This window comes from Osmerus mordax, chromosome 15 (assembly GCF_038355195.1).
Source record: "Osmerus mordax isolate fOsmMor3 chromosome 15, fOsmMor3.pri, whole genome shotgun sequence".
Taxonomy (NCBI): Eukaryota; Metazoa; Chordata; class Actinopteri; order Osmeriformes; family Osmeridae; genus Osmerus; species Osmerus mordax.
Window position 1 is genome coordinate 1,717,126 of NC_090064.1, and position 20,222 is coordinate 1,737,347.

Sequence of the window (20,222 nt, forward strand, 5' to 3'; positions counted from 1 at the left end):
ATGTATTCTGCCACTAAAGGAGTGACTTGGCTTTCTGGAGATACTATCCTCAACCGAAGTGTGTTACACAATGCTGTAAGATCGCCTATACTCGTGCATTGCTCTTGGTACCCAGAATTCCCTGCGGCAAGCTGAAAAGCTACTAAGTTAAGGGCATAAGCTTAGTTAAATCCTAAAATGTGTTCATTTCAACGTGGGGGGGGGGGGGGGCAGACGTGAACCATCATTCACGTCTTACTAAAACAGCGGCCACGCGAAAGGGAATGAAAAATACTCTCTAGTAATAAATACAATGCAGGTCACGTGAAAAAAGCATTCAAAGACTCGTAGAAAGCCCGAGTCGGGAAATGAACGAATCGTTTGTTTCCTCTAGCTACCAGTACAGAGCTTATGCAGGTCACGTAAAAAAAGATCCAAAGACTCGTAGAAAGACCGAGTCGGGAAATTAACGAATTGTTTGTTTCCTCTAGCTACCAGTACAGAGCCTATGCAGGTCACGTGAAAAATGATCCAAAGACTCGTAGAAAGACCGAGTCGGGAAATGAACGAATCGTTTGTTTCCTCTAGCTACCAGTACAGAGCCTATGCAGGTCACGTGAAAAATGATCCAAAGACTCGTACCCGAAGACGGGAAATGAACGAATCATTACTGTTTACTTGGACGAGCCTATGCAACAGTCCCGATGCGCGGCCACGAGAAAATGAACGAATCACTCTTTGAGAGGACTCGTTACTCCCGAGTCCTTGTAAGGATTCGTTCAAAATGAACAAATCGTTCACAAATGACACATCACTAGTATGAATTTGCAAGTAAACCATCGTTAGCATAGGACCGCTTTACGTTGGCTGCGCAATGGTAACGTTTGCATTAAAAGTGTGTGTGTGTGTGTGTGTGATGGGATGTGAGCTATGGCTAGTGTGTGTGTGTGTGATGAGATGTGATCTTATACTGATATTATCATGATTCATCTGAGAACCTGTGGTCTCCCTGGGCTCCCAGCCAGTTCTCAACATTACCATGAGAACTTCAGGAGACCTTCAGGAGCTATAAACGTGGCAGCGAATAATCCCATATTTCCCTCCCTCTCTTCCTCCCCCCCCTCCAGAGTGTCTAGTGCAGGACAGACAGACAGGATGAGAAGATGGCCAGCCTGCTGCTACCACCAGGACCAGGCAGCTTGCACCGGTTCACCCGCGAATCTCTGGCTGCCATTGAGAAGCGCGTTGCTGAGGAGCAGGCTCGGCATGCCAAGCACTATCAGGTCTGTCCTACATCTCTGATAGGATGGGGCTAGGTCTGTCCTACATCTCTGATAGGGGCGGGCTAGGTCTGTCCTACATCTCTGATAGGGTGGGGCTAGGTCTGTTAGGGTGTGGCTATGTCTGGCCTACATCTCTGATAGGGTGGGGCTAGGTCTGTTAGAGTGGGGCTATGTCTGTCCTACACCTCTGATAGGGTGGGGTTGATAATAATTAATAACAAAAATCAGCAAATAATTAGCTGGTTGACAGGCAGTTTACCCCCTATTCCAGAGGCGTTGTTAGACATAAAACTCTACTGAGGTACATATTCATATCCCTTTTTTTTCTTTCAAGCTTGCTGCGCACAATACCCTACTAAGCTATAGAAACTCCCCTTGCTTAACCCACTGTACAACAGTTCAGGGATGCAAGTTTGATATCATCATGTGAAGCACTTTGTGATTTTTATCTGCGAGAGGTGCTATACAAATAAACTTTACTTACTTACTATCAGCTTTGGCAGGGACATCAATAGTTAATGCGAGCGTGCATTTGAGCGCAAATAGTGTTTTTTTGAGCTTCATGTAATATTCTTTTTATGTTTTAGTCAAATTATGAAGATCAGTAGGCCAATCATTTAGAAACTTTCTTTAGTTTTGTAATGTTTTCTTAGCCTACCTCAATTCTGATTTGTGTGCCGAGTCCTACACCTGGATTTCTGTGTGCGTGCTGCAGTTTGGCAAGCTCAGAAGAGTGCGCTAACATGGAATTCTGCGGGCATTAGTTTGTGTTTTCGGTTAAACTGCTTTGATTTTACAAGCTTTGATTGGGATACTGCGTTTTTTTTAATTTAGATTATCAATCTAAATTAATGCACTGACTAATAAAGTAAATTGTTAAAAATCAAACTTTAGATTTTACTGGGGCACAGCAGATTTATACTGGGGCACGTGCCCCAGTAAAAAGGGTCTAATGACGTCCCTGCCCTATTTACACTGGACGCGTTTGCAACGCATTATGGCTAGGACCCGACTGTCGGAGCAGATTGTTAGCATACTCCTTTGGTGTGACTTCATCTGTTGTTCCCACCAAACTGAAGATCAGATTTACTGGGAGGTGAGGATGTAGACTCGTGTACGCGTGCACTCTCTGGGGCAAGTGATCTTTCCATCTCTCCTTCTCCTTGTCTGTCAGTGTCCTCAACATTTGTAGGAGAGTCCGATAAAATCTCTCAACTGGGTTCCCCTGAGGGTGGTATGGTGACGTTCGGGAATGACCGATCCCAGCAAACCGTCTGAAAACCGAGTTCTGAAAAATTCGTTCTCAAATTCGCGGCCCTGGTCATGGTGTAGTTTGGCTGGATAACCGAAGCGTGGAATATAATGTTGGAAAAAGCGCTCAGCTGCAGTCCGCTCCGATTTGTTCTTCGGGTAGGCTTGAGCGAACCTTGTGAAATGGTCCATGACCACCAGGAGGTGGGCGGTTGTGGTTCATTCTCCACCGTGGACATGTATAGGGCAGCAACCCAGGCTACATCCTTCTTCTCTGCCATTTGACTCCCTTCCCACGCCGCTTGTACTGCTCCCAAGGGTAATCCTTCAGTGCATTCAGACTCGAATGCTTCTATGTCCAGGGGAAGGCGGGACAGAGTATCTGCATCGATGTTGCTTTTCCCTGGCCGATACTTGACTTCGAACCGGAAGTCAGACAATTCCCCAACCCACCGATGGCCTGCTGCGTTGAGTTTGTGCTCATCACATACGTCAGGGGATTATTATCAGTATACACAGTGAAGTGCGGGGCGTAACACAGGTAGTCCCGGAACTTCTCGCACACCGCCCACTTTAAGGCCAGGAAATTGAGTTTGCTGCTGTGTAACCGATAGTTCCTCTCCGCCGCCGTCAACGTCCTAGATCCGTAGCCGATGACTCTCAACTTCCCTTCTTATCACTGGTACAGGATGGTCCCGAGACCCATTTCGGATGCGCCGGTGTGGAGCGCAAAGGGCAAGTTGAAGTCTTGCCCTGTGGCCCATTAGATTTCCTCCTGTTGTGTGAATCCCGTGCTGTCTCAGGCTTTGCTTGTAACTGCTCATACAAGGGTTTTGTGACCCTGGAGAAGTTTTGGACAAAGGCACGGTAGTAGCTGAGGAACCCTAAGAGTCTCCTTTTCACTCCCACCGTTCGGGAAGTCTTGCCCGTTAAGGACCGAACAGCCTCCAGGTCCTTGGGGTCAATCCACACTCCCTCAGCCGACACTAGGCGTCCAACGTACCTGACTTCACTGCGGAACATCTCACACTTCTCAGGTTTCAACTTGACGCCATGCTGCTGGAGTGCTCTCAAGACTTTACGGATGCTCTCAACATGTTCCTTGAACGACCTCGCATAGCAAAAGACATTGTCCAAATATGGGATACAACACTCATCCCTGAGCGAGTCAAGCATTTCCTCCATGCTGCGTTGGAAGGCAGCAGGCGCATTGGATAGTCCAAAGGGGATACGGACCCACTCATACAGCCCCCAGGGTGTGATGAATACTGTCATGTGTCTGGAGCCCTCTGCGATAAACCCTTGGTGGTAGGCTTTGCCTTGGTCAAGGATGAGAATATCCTCCAAGTGTGTCGATCAGATCCTGTATCCTGGGTAGTGGGTGTCGATCAGGGATGGTTTTCTTCAGGAGACGGTAATCAACGCAGAACCTCAGCTTGCCATCTTTCTTTCGGACGCAGACCAGTGGGGCTTTGATTTAACAACCCACCCCTTTGCTAGGAGGTTTTGTATATAGCCCTTTACCTCATTGAACAGGGGTTTCGGTACTGTTGAGTACGCCCTTTGGACTGGAATATCGTTACTAAGCGTGATTGGCATTTGCAAGCTAGGTATGCACCCAATGTCATCGTCGTCTCTGCTGAACACCCTGGACTCCTCATATAACATCCTCCGGGCAGTCTCTTGCTGGCTATCATTCAGGTGCTCTAGATCGACGGGTGGATGCCATAACAATGTTTTCTCCTGGTCCCCTTGGGTGGTCGCAGCTTGGTTTCCTTGTTGTAGGTCTCAACTCATTCGCCTGCCCAGAATCCACTATCCTCTAAATACTCTGTAATGTTCAAATTACTGTGCCTCACGGCAAAGTTCCGTTAGTCCCTGTGCTATTTCCGATGGGGATGGATACCCAAGAGTCCCTTTGGGGTCTTATCTCTAAGAGGCCTTCTCCAATGTCCAAGTATCTTCATGAGGTTCAAATAAGAACACTGAGTTTGACTGCACCATCTCTGAAGGAATTCTGCACTTCACCCAGGCCACCTGTCCTGCCAGTACTACAGCATCTCTCTGGCCGACTTTCAAGCGTTCGTTTCCATAATCTTCCTCCACTGCCCTACCACTTTGACTAGAGCTTGTACCTTTTCGTTCGAAACATTAATGGCTCCCGCCAGCAAGGAGGTTAAGTGCGTTAGGTAAGTGTTGGCAACAGTCGTTCAGACTGCCCTTGAATCAGTTCTTCCACTAAGTTGAAACCCAAGAGTGGTCTCTCAATTGGCATTTTACTCAACAGGAATGGGACATTAATGGAAAAGCTGGAGTCCTCATTTCTTAGCAAGTTTACAGCATAGACTTCCAGATCGTCTTCAGATTCAAGGAGCTCCCGAAGTGGCCTCACCTCTGCATTAACATGTCTTTAAAAATTCCTGGCTTGATGATTCGCAGCACCCCTCTGACAATATCGGCCGCGCTAAATTTCTCCCGCCGACAACTGTCTATCTGCCGGCACACGTTGTTGTATGTGATATCTGATGAATGATCCCCAATATGTCCCACATGTATCTTAAACTCACGTGGTTGAATGTATGAGAGTCCTCTCATGGGGAATGCAAAGTCATGGACTACCCGTTTGGGTGGTTCAGTTTGGCCTACAGGTGGTGTGGTGTCACCTTCTCATGTTACAGGTTCAGCCCGGTCAGTGTTTTGAGTGGGTGTTGCCTGTACCTCAATGGCATGTGGATGTGACACAGATGTAATGTGAGTGTATGCATCAACATCAGATGTATGTACCACATCGCAAGTCTGTTTTGCTGAACTTCCAGTGTCTTGTAACGCTAACAGTTCACTCATATCTTGGTCCTCGGCTTCAAGCAGGAGATCATTCGATATGAAAGCATTGATATACTCGAAACTACACTCACTGTCCTCCAGATCTAGTTCAGATGAGTCTGTCCCTGGCAGTGATTCAATAATCTTGACGACGCGGAACAGTTCCTCGGCAGGTACTGTGACCAGGTCCTTCCTGATGGCCCACATCAAGCGTTTCATCGTACGATCTGCCATGATGTCACTTTCCGTCACCCTCTGTCACTGCCTTGATCTCAAAGTTAAGACAGCAGTCTTCTCAACTATCCTGGTTTGTTCTGTGTCCCATTGCCGCAGTAGACGTCGCAGCTGCTGTCCTCAGCCCTCGCTTCAACGTCTCCCTGGTCCCGCGGTTTAGTAATTTTTGGATCAGTCTCCACACGTCACGTGGAAATGATCCCGGACGAGCCCCCAAGAAACTGTTGCAGACCTCGGCTCAGGAGGCCGGACTGGCAGATTACTGTTACCTGTGAATACAGGAGAGAATGAATGAAGAGAATGAATGAAGAGACCGGGGAGTCGTGTCTGTACTTTCACAGCTCTTGCATACATGTGAGCACGCAGTCGTGGAGACACTCCCCCATACCGAATTTCCCGGCATTCTATCGGTCTCAGCAACCTATCACAATAAAGTATTCGCTCATATTGTCCTTAATAAAAGAGAACAATTACTTTTATAACAGTATTTAGTCATTTCAAAAACAATTGTGATATCTTGTGTGTATTGAAGGATTCAAAATCTATGTGTCTATTCCAATATGTAATGATGACTTTAATAAGCACAATGCATAACTTTAATAAGCACAATATATTCTTTAGTATCACATAAAGTATTTCTATCTTAAACGAGCAAACCACGCTACAGTACCTTTTCTATTCATGACGGAGGTCGCGTGCATGCCGTAAGGTAAAATACCAAATAATCGGGGACCTGTTCTATAAGCGAGTTTACAAAATAAACGGGAAAATAACTGACATGCGTGGCTTAAATTTGCTTTATGGAACATGCCCCCGGTAACTTCAAATTAAAAGTGGAACAGCTTGATTTTCAGCCCCACGGAGCAAGATAGAGAGAGCATATGAGAAGTTTGGACCAACATCAAAGTAAAGAGGCAACATAAAAAGGTTAGTATTCATTTTTACATGTTGCCCTCCTCTTTTACAGTTTCTCAAAAGAGCAATTTCGATTTTGGTCCCATTTACAAAACAAACTTCTCATATGCTCTCTCTCTCGCTCCGTGGGGCGAAAATCAAGCTGTTCCACTTAGCGCTCCCAAAATCTAGGCAGCAAATCTATTTCAAGATTGTAGGGGGTCAATATTGACCAAACAACCGAAACTAATTCCCCTATGGTTTGAAGGAAGATGGGAAACTGAACAGTGTATTAACATTAACCAAATAATCACTGAGGAGAAGGTCTCAGGAGATCAAGAATCCACAGATGCTTCACAATTCCGTTTATACCCAAGAACAACTAATCACATCACAATCTTGACCCTTACTTATCAGCATGACTAGCAATGCTACAGTAAGTTACACAATGATGTGTGAGAGCCATCAAGTTGAGAGTCCATTCAGTAACTCCATATTTTACCATATGAGAGGTGGGGGCAGGTTGATACAAGATCAGCCTTTATTCTTCTGGCTACGTACACCATCTCTTGGTCAAAATAGAAATTCAGCAAATTCAACAATTAATATTCATATAGGCTATTGTTCCTACAATTAACATCACATGTGACCATGCATCCTCCTGTAACTGGTGTTCCAGTAAATCTTTTTCAAGATTAGCCTTTATTCTTCTACCCTAAGTAGGCCTACACCATCTCTTGGTCAGTTTTTGGTACTTTCTTCATGAGGTGCAGTTTTTACAACTCAATTACTTGTAACTGGGAATACCTGAGATTGGATTACATTTCACCGTTCCACATGCAGAATTTACCTGCCATTAAATGAACATCTCACTGTATACTGCATCCATGCTCTGTTCAACAGGATCAGAATGTGCAAATCGTTTTTCATATTCATTATTCTCATAATGTCAGTGTAACTGACAATTCCACACAAGCCTGTAAATAAAAGTACATGGGAAGAGAACTACCAGTAGCTACCATACATAATTACCTGCATCCATTTCTGCGGCAGCAGTCAATGTCTCTTCGTCATCTTAATCATCATCATCATCATCCTTTGATGAAAAACATTCGGTTGGGGGAAACTGCTACTATAAGTTGAAATAGGCACCAATTGATATTTACTTTGTATCATGTCAATATATGGTTAAAACCAAGGTGACGTCGAGGCTACAATCACAAGCGTATAGCCTAAGCAAAATATGTCTGTTTGTAGTATATTTTCATATTTAATATAACATTGAACATGCTGTTGCCTTTTAATAGTTCTCATGCCCGCGCTTAACTCAGAGATGACGTACTCTGAGTTGAGTTAACAAATTCAAATCAGATTTTCTGGAACCGAGTTTTCGGAGTTTCCCATTTTAGAGTAACTCAACTCAGAGTTCAGGTTTAGCCTCAGAGTTTGTTAAACCCGCTACCTGGAATACCCTCCTGGTGAAACTACACAGACACAGAGCCTGTTGACTGGTAAACATTATGTAACCCCCCCAGGAGGACCTGGGAGATGTGGACGAGCTCAAGCCTCGTCCAGACCTGGAGGCGTCCAAACAGCTGCCCCGGATCTTTGGGGACATCCCGTCTGGGCTGGTGGGGGTGCCCCTGGAGGACATTGACCCCTACTACCATAAGAATCACAGGGTGGGTGTGGAGGACTGGGACTAGGGGGAGAGGGGTGTCTCTGTGTAAGTTTGTTTTGCTCTTGTCTTGTCTGATACCGGGATGGTCTAGGAGACAGAGGGAGGGAGAGGAGAGAGGGAGGGAGAAGAGACAGGGAATGAGAGGAGAGGGAAGTGATACTGGATAAGTGCAGCAGGGATCGAGGCTTTAGAGAAACGGACATAGAGGAAAAAGGGGGATTTAGTCCTTTAGTAAGATGGAGAGGGGGATGAGTGTCAAAAGAGTTTATAGAATGGGACAAGCAAGGGTGGAAACTTGAAAAACAGACGAGAAGAGGGATGGGAGTTTGAGAAGGAGGAGAGGAGAGAGGGATGACTGGTGAATGGGGTGAGTCACATGAAAAGTGCAGCCCCGGCTCTTTCTCTTCCTTTTTCTTTCTTTTTTTCTCTCACTCTCTTTTCCATCTATCTCTTTTTTTCCCTCTCATTTGTTTTCTCTTTCTCTCCTGCTTCAGTCACATAAGGAGAGGAGAGGAGAGGGGGAGAATGTCTGATGTTGACCCTCTAGTGAATCTGACTCTGGTCTTTCATCTAGACATTGTCTGTCCGCTTTGACCACTGGCTTTACAGCAAGATCTGCTCCTCTGGCTGTTCTGTGTGTACGTGTGTGTGTGAGTGTGTGTTTGTGTGTGTGTCTGAGAGAGAGAGGTGTGTGTGTGTGTAGAGTGTGGGGGAGGTGTCACTGTTAGTTTATTGCCTTGCTCTTTAACCGTGATGCATGTTTCTCTTCCCTTCTCCCTCGCCGTTTCTATTTTTCTCTCTTTTTCTCCCTGCCTCCCTCTAACTCTCTCCCTTTTCTCCCTCTTTCCCCTCTCCCTCTCCCTCTTCTCCCTCCTCTCTCCTCCCCATCTCCATCCTCTTCCTCTCTCCCCTTCTCCATCCTCTTCCTCTCTCCCCCTTTCCATCCTCTCCCTCTCCTTCTTTTCTCCCTTTCTACCCCTCTCCATCCTCTTCCTTTCTCCCCTCTCCACAGACTTTTATAGTGCTGAATAAAGGGAAGGCCATCTTCCGTTTCAGTGCCACTGCAGCCCTTTATATTTTTAGCCCTTTTCATCCAGTACGAAGAGCCTCAATAAAGATATTAGTCCACTCATATCCTTTTGTTGTCTAAAGACACACAATGCACACAATCACATACACACTCGTAGTACAAACACACTCACACACACATAATGGTGCTGTTTCCGAAAATGTAGATTGTGAGAATAAATTTGATGGACAATTATTTAACATGAGGAAACCCAGAGACTGTGTCCAGGTTGCATCAATGCTACTGTGGAGTCAGATGGCTGAGCAGTTAGGGAATTGGGCTAGTAATCAGAAGGTTGCTGGTTTGATTCCCGGCTCTGCAAAATGTTGTTGGGTCCTTGGGCAAGGCACTTCACCCTACTTGCCTTGGGGAAATGTCCTTTTACTTACTGTAAGTCGCTCTGGGTAAGAGTGTCTGCTAAATGTAAATGTACTGTCTCTATCCATGCTGTCTTTTAAATGACAGCCTCTACACTAATAGGACCATTCCATTGAGTTGATATTAGTTGTATCTTACCATGTGATGTTGTGTTGTGATGTGTTGTTGTGATGTTGTGTCGCATTGACTTGTTGTGTGTTCATGTGATGTTGTGACATGTTGTTGTGATGTGATCTGATGTTGTGATGTTATGTTGTGTAATTGTATTGTGATTTTGTGATGTGATCTGATGTTGTGATACTCTTTATGTCACAGCATCCTAAACACAAGCTGTTAATGTGACTGCATGTAACAATATAAATAACCCAAGCTAGCTGTCTAGGAGGCCCTAATGAAAGGTCACAACACTGGAGATGAAAACTGAATGACCAGCTTTTTTCTGTGGCGTATTTACTGGAGGTTATAGCTTAAATATTCACACAGTGTTATGGAATATTTACTGGAGATGCTGGCTGAAAGATGAACACAGTGGTGCAGTAAATCCAGTGAATTCATGATGGGCTCAGGGCTGTGACTCAGGCAGTGTTGTTTTTTGGGCCATTCAGCTGTATAATGTTGGTGTGTGATGAACTCTGCTTCTTCATAATACTGTTACTGTAAGTCATGACACATCACACTGCTGCTTAGGGCTGTTGGGAAGCAGACATTATGGGATTTTACTCCAGGGAGTAACTGTAACCCTGGGTGAAAAGATCTGCCTGGCTCACTGGATCTCAGAGGATGAAACTGCCAGTCAGCCAAGCAGCCAGTCAGCAATGTTGTCAGCCAGCAAGTCAGCCAGTTAGTCAGTTAATCAGTCAGTCAGCAAGTCAGCCAAGCTGTAAGTCTGGCAGTCAGTCAGCCAAGCAATCAGCCAGCCAGCCGGTCAGCCAATCAGTCATGCTAGTGAGCATGTCATTCAAGCAGTCAGTCAGTCAGCCAGCTAAGTAGTGTGCCAGCCCGTTAGTCAGCCAGTCAGCCACCAAAGCAGTCAGACAGCCAGTCAGTAAGCATGGGAAAAAGCTGGTCCTCTCTCCTCCATCTACCCCTCCCCTTCACTCCTCCTCCCCCTCTCCTCCCTCATGTCCTCCTGCGTCCTCCACCCCCTCCTTCCCTCCTGCAAGTCCACCACCTCAACATGTCTGTACGCCGTGGCGCCAGAGAAGCAGGACTGTGTGTGTGTTTGTGTGCTAACACTAGTAGGTGTCTACTGAGTAGGGAAAAGCACTTTCTCTCCAGAGAAGGGTGTGGACTCTACACACTCTCACTCCTCTAAGAGCACAGAGAGGGGATTCTCAACTGTGTGTCTATCCACACTGATGAGTCTCAGCCATGATCAGAAGAGACCTGAAAAGTAACAGTTAAGAACTGTAAACTAAGTTTTCCCTCCTACCCACTTCCTCCGTCCTCCATCACTGCAGGTTGGAGCTCCACAGGCTGTCTAATGGGCTTCTAATAGAGGGGTGTGGCCAGGGCTGTCAGTCAGCAAGACTGTAGAGTGAGCTGGGAGTGTGTGTATGTGTGTGTGTGTGGGGGGGGGGGAGTAATGCTGTTAGCTCCATTGTGGTGTATTCCAGCAATAACATCAGAGGTATATTTATCCATGTCACTTAGGTCCCCTTCGGTCGCAACCTGGAGAGACATTGAAGCTGGGTAGCTCTGTCCTTCTACAATATTGATTAGTGTAATTATCTCTGAATCAGATATCAATCATTGTGATAGGTTTGCATATGGGAGACTTGTAGGGTTGGATGCAGGCTAGTCCACCTCAATGCACAGCAGGCAGTAAATTCAGAAAGACTTCCTGTGAGACACCATCTTTCTCAACTCACTTCCTGTATCATCAAGCACATGGACAGATACATGTGCATTCATGTAAAGGTTATTACAGAGTGATATACTTCCTTGACCCGACTGCACGTTATTCAGCTTGTTCATAATGTGCACCATCCTGACCAACTGCTGCTTCATGGCCATGTCTGAACCTGCCTACTGGGCCAAGTACCTGGAGTAAGTCCATTTACAACATACTGACAAGTCCACTTGTCAGTATGTCTCTCTCTCCACCATTTCCTGTCTATCTGTCTATCTTTATGACTGTCTGCATGCCAGCCTAACTGTCTTGTCCCTTCTCTCTGTCTTTGTTTCTATGTCTGCCTCCCGGCAAACAGATACTGAATTTGTGATGTGCCGAAAGATTTTCATGCCATTTCACACTTTAATTAGCAAATCTTCTGGAAATCTGTGACCAATTCAACGGGTTCACTGACATTTACAGTAAATTTGCCAACTAAGCTAACTAAATTAACAGAGCTAACTAAACTAACATAGCTAACTAAGCTAATAGGCACTACCCTGCAAAGCTGTCATCTCTCTGCACCTTTTGTCAACGTTGTCGTAATCACCCTCTGACCCCTCTTCTCCTGACATCTGAACTATGCCCTGTCTGTCTGTCCTGATGTGATGCTTTGCCAGATGTTTGTTGCCTTGTCTACCACAATTAGCAAGTAAGTTGTTATTAACAAATCTAGCATCTCCAACCATGGCACTGCTAACAGTTAACACTAACAGCACTGTGCTTATGCTAACGGCACTGTGCTACATTGTGTGTGCTGTGTACTAATGCTACATGTGGAATGCAACAAGGATATGGTTTTGCACATGCACCTTTGTCTAGGACTTTCATTAAAGGAATTTGTTCTCTCCCCACAGCATACAATACAGGCAACTTGATTTGAAGAAGTGGACTATAAATAATCTCTCTCTCTCTCTCTCTCTCTCTCTCTCTCTCTCTCTCTCTCTCTCTCTCTCTCTCTCTCTCTCTCTCTCTCTCTCTCTCTTTCTCTCATGCTCTCTATTAATCATAAGCTGTTCAGTAACATTATGGATTAGCTGTATGGCTGTAGTATCTCTCATATGGATGAATGGGGTTGTAGCCATAGTAACTACAGCAAGGTGTTCCCCCAGTAGCCTGGCCAGGGCACCAGTGTTTTCCCACTGCTAGCAATCACAATGAGAACAATTATTATAGTCCGCCAGTGGGAAAACGTTTGTCTGTCATAACCCCTGTTAACACTCCTCCACCTTGAATGACCGCAGCCATCTTGGACAGCTACATACACCACACCTTCATCTTCTTCACTCCAGCTTGCCTGATAGGCTCCCAGCATGTAAAAACTGCAATGCTCAGTGTGTCCTAACTCATGGCTTCATCCAACCATCCAACTGCTTGTTTGTCTGTTTTCCCTCTCTATATATATTGTCTTTCTTTCAGTCTACTCTGGAGGTGGGGGGCCAAACCAAGGTTGTGTTCTCTCTATTGTCTAATAATGTGTTTGTCCTCAACCTACCACCCCTCTTTCCTCTCTCAATCCTTCAACCTCCCCTTTCCATCCTTCTCCATCCCTTCATCCCTCACTCTGGCCTTCACCCTCCTCTCCCCTCTTCCCCCCCCCCCCCCCCCCTCAGATACACATTCACAGGCATCTACACGTTTGAGTCTCTAATTAAGATCCTGGCAAGAGGCTTCTGTGTGGGTCCCTTCACCTTCCTCCGTGACCCCTGGAACTGGTTGGATTTCAGCGTGATCGTTATGGCGTAAGTGTTTTGTATCCTGTGGCTCTCTCCTGATCACTTTGTCCCTGCAGATTGAGTTCATCTTTAATGTACACAACTCTTTCTGTTTCTGTCTCTGGAGCAACATCCTCATATTCATCCCTTCCTTCCAAAGCAAACACAAAATGTCAAAATACTGATGAAAACCCAGTTGACGCATTTGAATGCAACTCTATTAGTGATTGACATATTGAAAATTGAGGGCATTGGTTTTATGTACTGACAAGTTCCATGGGGGATCAATACTGAGCTGATAAAGTATTGCAACACTCAGAGAAGATGGATGCTTTCCATTTCTCCTGATCTAATCAATACCTGGCTGATGAAGAAGTTAGTTAGGCTGGTCTTTACACCGTCACACCAACTTCACCTCAACCCCATACCAGGACAGACAGTTCACAGATTCCATCTAACTACATTCACTTCATCATGACAGATTGTGCAAGATCATGCCCAGTAGTCTATAGCTCAGTAGTTTTCTATAGCTAATTAATCTGTACAGCATTTCTATAGCATCTCTATAGTAGTCTCTATAACCCAATAGTCTCTATGACCCAGTATTGTCTAGTGCCCAGTAGTCTCTAGAACCCAATAGTGTCTATAGCCCAGTAGTGTCTATAACCCAGTAGTCTCTATAACCCAGTAGTATCTACAGCCCAGTAATGTCTATAACCCAGTAGTGTCTATAACCCAGGAGTGTCTATAACCCAGGAGTGTCTATAACCCAGTAATGTCTATCTCAACATGCCTATTGAGCTGCTGCTCCAGTGGAGGGGGAACACAGCACAGCATCACTGCTGGTTAGTGCTGACTTATATCACCAAGCTCCAATGAACCCATTAAGGAGCAAGGAGAGATTGGACAGCCTACTGCTGTGCCCCCCCCCCCAAAACCCCACCCCTCTTGCATGATGGAGTGTTGATCTCTAGTTTGGCCTCACAGCTTCATCCTCAAACGTATGCACACGCAGAGACATACACACACACGTGCAGACAAACACGCAGCCGCCCACACGCACACTGACACCCACACAGGGACACAAACACCTCTCCTTCAGGGGCCAAGCGTCCTTGATCCGAAGGCCTTGCCGTGGTCAGATGGATCTTTAGCAGGACAGGGAGACATAAGTCACCCTAACCCCCATCTCCTCCCCTTGGCTGCAGGCGCTGACAGAACACCCCTCTCACCCCCTTCTGCCCACCACCCCCACCCCCCTCCTCAACACCGGCTTTATTAAATCCAGACTGATGAACAAACATGTTCAGCAGATACCCCTCTCCCCCATGTCCACTCTGCCCCCCTTCTAATAAATGCCTCCATCCCCCTTAGGGTTCCCATGGAGACCAAGACTTCCCCCGCACCAACCCTTCCACACCATTATGGTTCCATAGTTATTTATTTAACCACATACACAGGGTAATCACTATCTCATGAACATGTCTCTGCCTGACAGACAGCGCTTAGCTAAGCTAGGCTAAGCCAAATGTACATTTATGCAAGACAGACAATGTTAGGCCAGGCCAGGTTAAAGCTCTGGTTTACTTCCCTCTCCCCATCCTGGTCCTCCCCTGCTGTAATTCAATCAGCCGAGCACTCAGAACACATGAAATATGACATCGTAATGGAGACTGTTAGCTTCATGTGACTTGATTTACTTCGGACAAAAATGGCAGCCGCTCACACAGATTGGCGCCATAGAGGCCTCCATCACACATCATCTCATCATGGCAGCAAGTGGGGGAGGGGGCAGGGGTGGGTGCTCTGCCCCTACCAAGGTCGTCAGGGCACAGCTTAGATAGCTCCAGGAAAGGAAGTATTGTGATGGAGGGATGGGGATGGGTGGGTGGGAAGGAGGAGGTGTAGTGATGGAGAATGGGTGTAGGCAGGAGGAGGTGTCGTGATGGAGGATGGGTGTGGGCTGGAGGAGGTGTAGTGATGGAGGATAAGTGTGGGCAGGAGGAGGTGTAGTGATGGAAGATGGGTGTGGGCTGAAGGAGGTGTAGTGATGGAGCCATGGGGGTGGGCAAGTGGAGTTGTAGTGATAGAGCGATGGGGGTGGGTAAGAGGAGGTGTTGTTAAAAACTGTTAGTGTCTCCCATTCTTCCCTTATTTTAGGTCAAACAGGATGTTTGACAGGTACATGTTTTGCCGTCCCCCAGACCCAGTACCACTGACCACTACTATTGGATGCTTCTGGTTTCTACCCGAGTTTGTCAGAGCAGGGACCCACCAGGCCCTGCCTACATTCCTGGTCCTGAGAGCTCTCAAAATAGCCTCAGTGATCCCAGGTGCAAGGCCCTGTCCTCACACTACAGGTGTCCAGAGACGCTGTTATCTGTAGTTTAATTTGACATTCAGGGAATTACAAAACACGTTTACTGATACCATTTGTATACCATGTGGATGTGCTGTAATATCTGTAAAACTATGAAGTGATCTACCCCATAGTATAGTCTCAATATCCCATTGCTATTAGCCAATTGGATTCCGAGGATGGAACTGACTGTAGTAGAAATCACGTATAGTTAATACACCTCACTCTAAATTGCTAAATAATTTTTGACACCTTTTCCGCTTGTGCTAGCAGAACATTTCATTGGGTTACAAGATAGCTTTTCCCGCTTGCTGAATCTTGTGACCTCTATCCCACTTGCGAGCAGGACATAAGTACTCGTTCATTCAACTTTCGACCTATAATTCATGTTGAACATGCACAAACTACAATCAAATCTGAGATTTCTCAACGACAATCAGGCGAGAGACAAATTTAGCCGTTTAGCTCCATAGACTCCCATTCATTTTGCACTTGACCGCGATCACTCCCAGTGGAACTCTGGTGGAACTGCAACAAAATTCGGTATAATGGGGCTTAATAGGGAGTGGACAGGCTCTCCGTAGACGGGCTCTGGATCAACCCTCACAAATGTTATCAAACAGTTTTTAGATTTTCCAAACCGTTTGTCTGGTAGCCTACAGCCAATCAAAATTGGCAGCAGTGCCGCCAAACAGGAACTTGGGTCGTATCTCAGCAAATCTTTGATGGATTCAGTCACGGGACTTTACTGTTTACGTCGCCATTTTGGCAGGAAAGTAGTGTCAAAAATGAACGGCGCCAGCACGGATTTCAACCTGTCTGAGTTCACTGCGCACTTCAATTCAAAAGACATAGGCAGCTATAAAGCAAAACTTGATCGATGAAACATTAGTGATCCATATAATGCTCCCGGAGTTATTTTTACAACCTTTACGAGTGAAACTGAAGGCTTCCCTGACCTTCTGTATCCAGATATTTACAACTCTATCAACTTTTATTCGTCCTACTCTGGAGAGTCTTTGAAAGCCTACAAAAGACTAATCAGCTGGATTAGTGAGGAATATTCAGCTTTGAAGTCTACCAGTGTAATGTTAATGCAGTCAGTTTTATAACTTGTATAGCTAGCTAGCGTTAGCTAGTCTGTAACGTTCGTCAACAGTTAGCTACTAACGTTGGCTAACGTACATTATAACAGTGCACTTTTCATCACAAAAATGCCATTACATATTTATTACAGATGAGTCATTCCAAGAAACTGAATGATCCTCAGTTGAAGCCATGGGTGGTTGTCAGGAATTATGGGGTTCTTCTCTCTAGATCTTAAGAATCCTATAAAATGCTCTCCCTCTATCTTTTCCCCGATGGTTCAGGCATCCCGGCGCACAGCAGCTATCCACCATGTTGAATCAACGTTTATTGAAATAGGCAGCAAATTAAACTATGTATAATATGTATGTAAGTATATATGTATGTACACTCTGGCGCTCCACTTGGCTCTCCACTTTCCTGCCAAAATGGCGATGACCGGTGCATGCTGGGATTGCGTGACGTCAACTCCCGGGATTATGCGGAAAACACTTCCGTATTCAGTAAAACAGACATCATCACTTCCGGATCTGTACGCTTTATGCTGACATGCTGCTGTTTAACACAAGATACCTCCAGTTTCCAATTTTATATCTCGGTGAATTCTGAGCGAAAAAGGTGGAGGATGGCAGCCTTTAGAAGAAAAAGCGATTCCCCATTGAACGGTTTGGATAAATACATGGTCTTCACAGATAAATGATTTAAAACGCCCAAAATGCTCATAATAATGATAATGTTATTGTTGATTGTGTGAACTAACTGGGTTTGCCGTTGGGTTAGCACAACAGCGGAAATGATTACATCTGGTTTCCGGTTCCAACGCTGGGCGCTCTGCACATATGTCTATGGCTCCGCATAACCCTTATCTATCTACGTGTAATCGGAACCCTGTTCTGTGGTACGGTGTTCATTTTAGGACATCCTCAGATCTCAGACTCAAGTGTCAGACTCAAACGAAAAGGCGTAAAGTCTCATACCAAAAGTCATCAGACTCAGGCGAAACGGCTTCAGTCTCAGAAAAACCTCTGTCATTCTCAGACAAAATGCTCTCAAACCAAACACCATAATTCTCAGACAAAACGCTCTCAAACTAAACGGCGTCATTCTCAGACAAAACGCTCTCAAACCAAACGACATCATTCTCAGACAAAACGCTCTCAAACTAAACGGCGTCATTCTCAGACAAAACGCTCTCAAACTAAACGACATAATTCTCAGACAAAACGCTCTCAAACTAAATGGCGTCATTCTCAGACAAAACGCTCTCAAACCAAACGACATCATTCTCAGACAAAACGCTCTCAAACTAAACGGCGTCATTCTCAGACAAAACGCTCTCAAACCAAACTACATCATTCTCAGACAAAAAGCTCTCAAACTAAACGCCGTCATTTTCAGACAAAACGCTCTCAAACTAAACTACATCATTCTCAGACAAAACGCCCTCAAACTAAACTTTGTCAGAATTTCTTGGGTCAAAGCTAGCTAGATGAGGGAGCTGTTGACTAGCTTTCTGAATTAGCTAAAGTAGCAACTTTTAAAGTGAATACCATGGTGTTGTTTCTGTTAACTGGTACAGCAAGAAAACTTACTTTTGATATAATACGAAATAGTTGTTTTCTGCAAGCTAGTTCACTAGTGTAAAGTAAACCCATGTGTAGTCCTCTGGTTGCCATGGATACTACAAACAAACTTTGCTAAAGAATCATCAACGTCATCAACACGCGGCACGACGATCTGAACAACTGTTCCGCCAGTACAATCAATATCAATTAAACAGGCTCTGGCATAGACATATTTCTGCAAGCTAGTTTACTCATGTAAAGTAAACCCATGTGTAGTCCTCTGGTTGCCATGGATACTACAAACAAACCTATGGGCTCTGGTATAAGTTCTTTGATTGTACTGGCGGAACCATAGACATATATACATCAGAAGATACCCCTCTCCCCCATGTCCACTCTGCCCCCATATATACATATATATCATCTGTATATATGTCTATGGGCGGAACAGTTCTTCAGATCGTAGCGCCACGTGTTGATGACGTTTATGATTCTTTAGCAAAGTTTGTTTGTAGTATCCATGGCAACCAGAGGACTACACAAGTGACTACACTTGACTAAGGCTCGAGCCTCAATGCAAAATTGGATTACATCGGACTGAAGCATGGTTCCACAGTCTCATCAGCCACCTCACAAAATAAAGAAGGTTCTACACCAAATTTGAATATTTTTCTAAGAAAGTCAGCGACCGGATATATTTTATAAATGATTTTAAAGTGAGTCTCTTTGACTTTTGGGGAAATGGGCCATTTAATGAATTTTACATGTTTCAAAGCATCACTAATATATGTATTATTACATTTACTGTCAAATAAAGTACAATCATTAATAAAAACATTTGGTAAAGTTGGTCTTATTCTTACATATAACAATGTGCTTTGAACTAACTGTAATAATGGTATCGGTATTGCTTTACAGATCTTGTTGTATTCTCTATAAGTATAGTTTAAATTATATTTGTTGAAGAAAGCTATATATTACAAAAGGTTACCAGACATCTATAACATCAATCACAAACACAATGCCCTTTTCATACCAATCATATTTAAACAATGATTTCCTATTGATTACAATGACCCTATTGTTCCATAAGGCTCAAATTTGTTAAGATAGAAATGTTTTGGCTCGAAGTTGATATTGAAGGATTCAAAATCTTTGTGTCTATTCCAATAAGTAATGATGGTATTCTATGACACAAATCTGTGTTCTAGAAAGAGTGGTCTGGAGTCGCAGAGGTCCGATAATATCAGCTTTAATGCAGCAGTTGGAAATCAACAAGTACAGAGCTCTGGGGCTGTCTACGTTTCCCTACCCGCAACAGAGTTTGGGCTGGTTCACGAAGTCCAACTGGCTATCTTTCCCTGCCCCAGCATATCATATACAATGGAATTGAAAACACAAGTATCAAAAAAGGGTTGAGCTTGTTCTCTCGTGCATCAGGGAGTTGTTCTTGCCTCCGCGTCCCACCTGCTCGGGTGCCGTCTCCACCCGGTTTCAAGGTTGTTTCTGAAAATGAAGAGATAGAGACACAAAGAACAGCCTGCTTCCCACACTCAGTGTGAGACCCAATGTTTAAGCCTGGGCACACTTCTAAGTTCATAACTTTAATAAGCACAATGCATAACTTTAATAAGCACAATATATTCCATGCCTCCTTCATAAATCCTGTTGTTATATTCACTCGTGCACAGTGCCCGTGATGCATTCAGTGATTAAAATGCCACACATATTAATAACTGGGATCATAGTTAGTGTCGTGCCTGATATGCAGCTGGTGATTACAGTTCTAAAATATGTGTTGTAATGTATTATACATTCTTTAATCCCTCTTTTGATCTCTGAAAACACCAGAGATCAATCAACATAGCCCGGACCAACCACCGCCTCCTCGTCCTGGTCAGCCAGCCCCAGCAACGGCATTTGGAACCCCTTCGTCGGGTTATCCTCAGCCGAGACAATGATCCTGTTACACAGGGACCTGATACATGGGATACAGCAACAGTCATGTTGA

At 44.9% G+C, this 20,222-nt stretch overlaps 2 protein-coding genes across 5 annotated transcripts in view; both read left to right on the top strand.

Moving 5' to 3' along the window:
- Positions 1-10,970, top strand: part of LOC136957633 (sodium channel protein type 2 subunit alpha-like) — a 33,754-nt gene extending 22,784 nt beyond the window's left edge. The window contains exons 2-4 of the mRNA XM_067251722.1: positions 1,107-1,262; positions 8,000-8,146; positions 9,158-10,970. Of these exons, the coding sequence (XP_067107823.1) occupies positions 1,143-1,262; positions 8,000-8,146; positions 9,158-9,295 (405 nt within the window). The 5' untranslated portion in view covers positions 1,107-1,142 and the 3' untranslated portion in view covers positions 9,296-10,970. The remainder of the gene's footprint in view (positions 1-1,106; positions 1,263-7,999; positions 8,147-9,157) is intronic.
- Positions 10,971-11,309: 339 nt separating this feature from the next.
- LOC136957626 (sodium channel protein type 5 subunit alpha-like) overlaps positions 11,310-20,222 on the top strand; it is a 188,118-nt gene continuing 179,205 nt past the window's right edge. For all 4 annotated transcript variants that reach the window (XM_067251702.1, XM_067251701.1, XM_067251704.1 and 1 more), the window contains exons 1-2: positions 11,310-11,641; positions 13,100-13,228. In XM_067251702.1, coding sequence (XP_067107803.1) covers positions 11,571-11,641; positions 13,100-13,228 — 200 coding nt within the window. In that variant the 5' untranslated portion in view covers positions 11,310-11,570. The remainder of the gene's footprint in view (positions 11,642-13,099; positions 13,229-20,222) is intronic.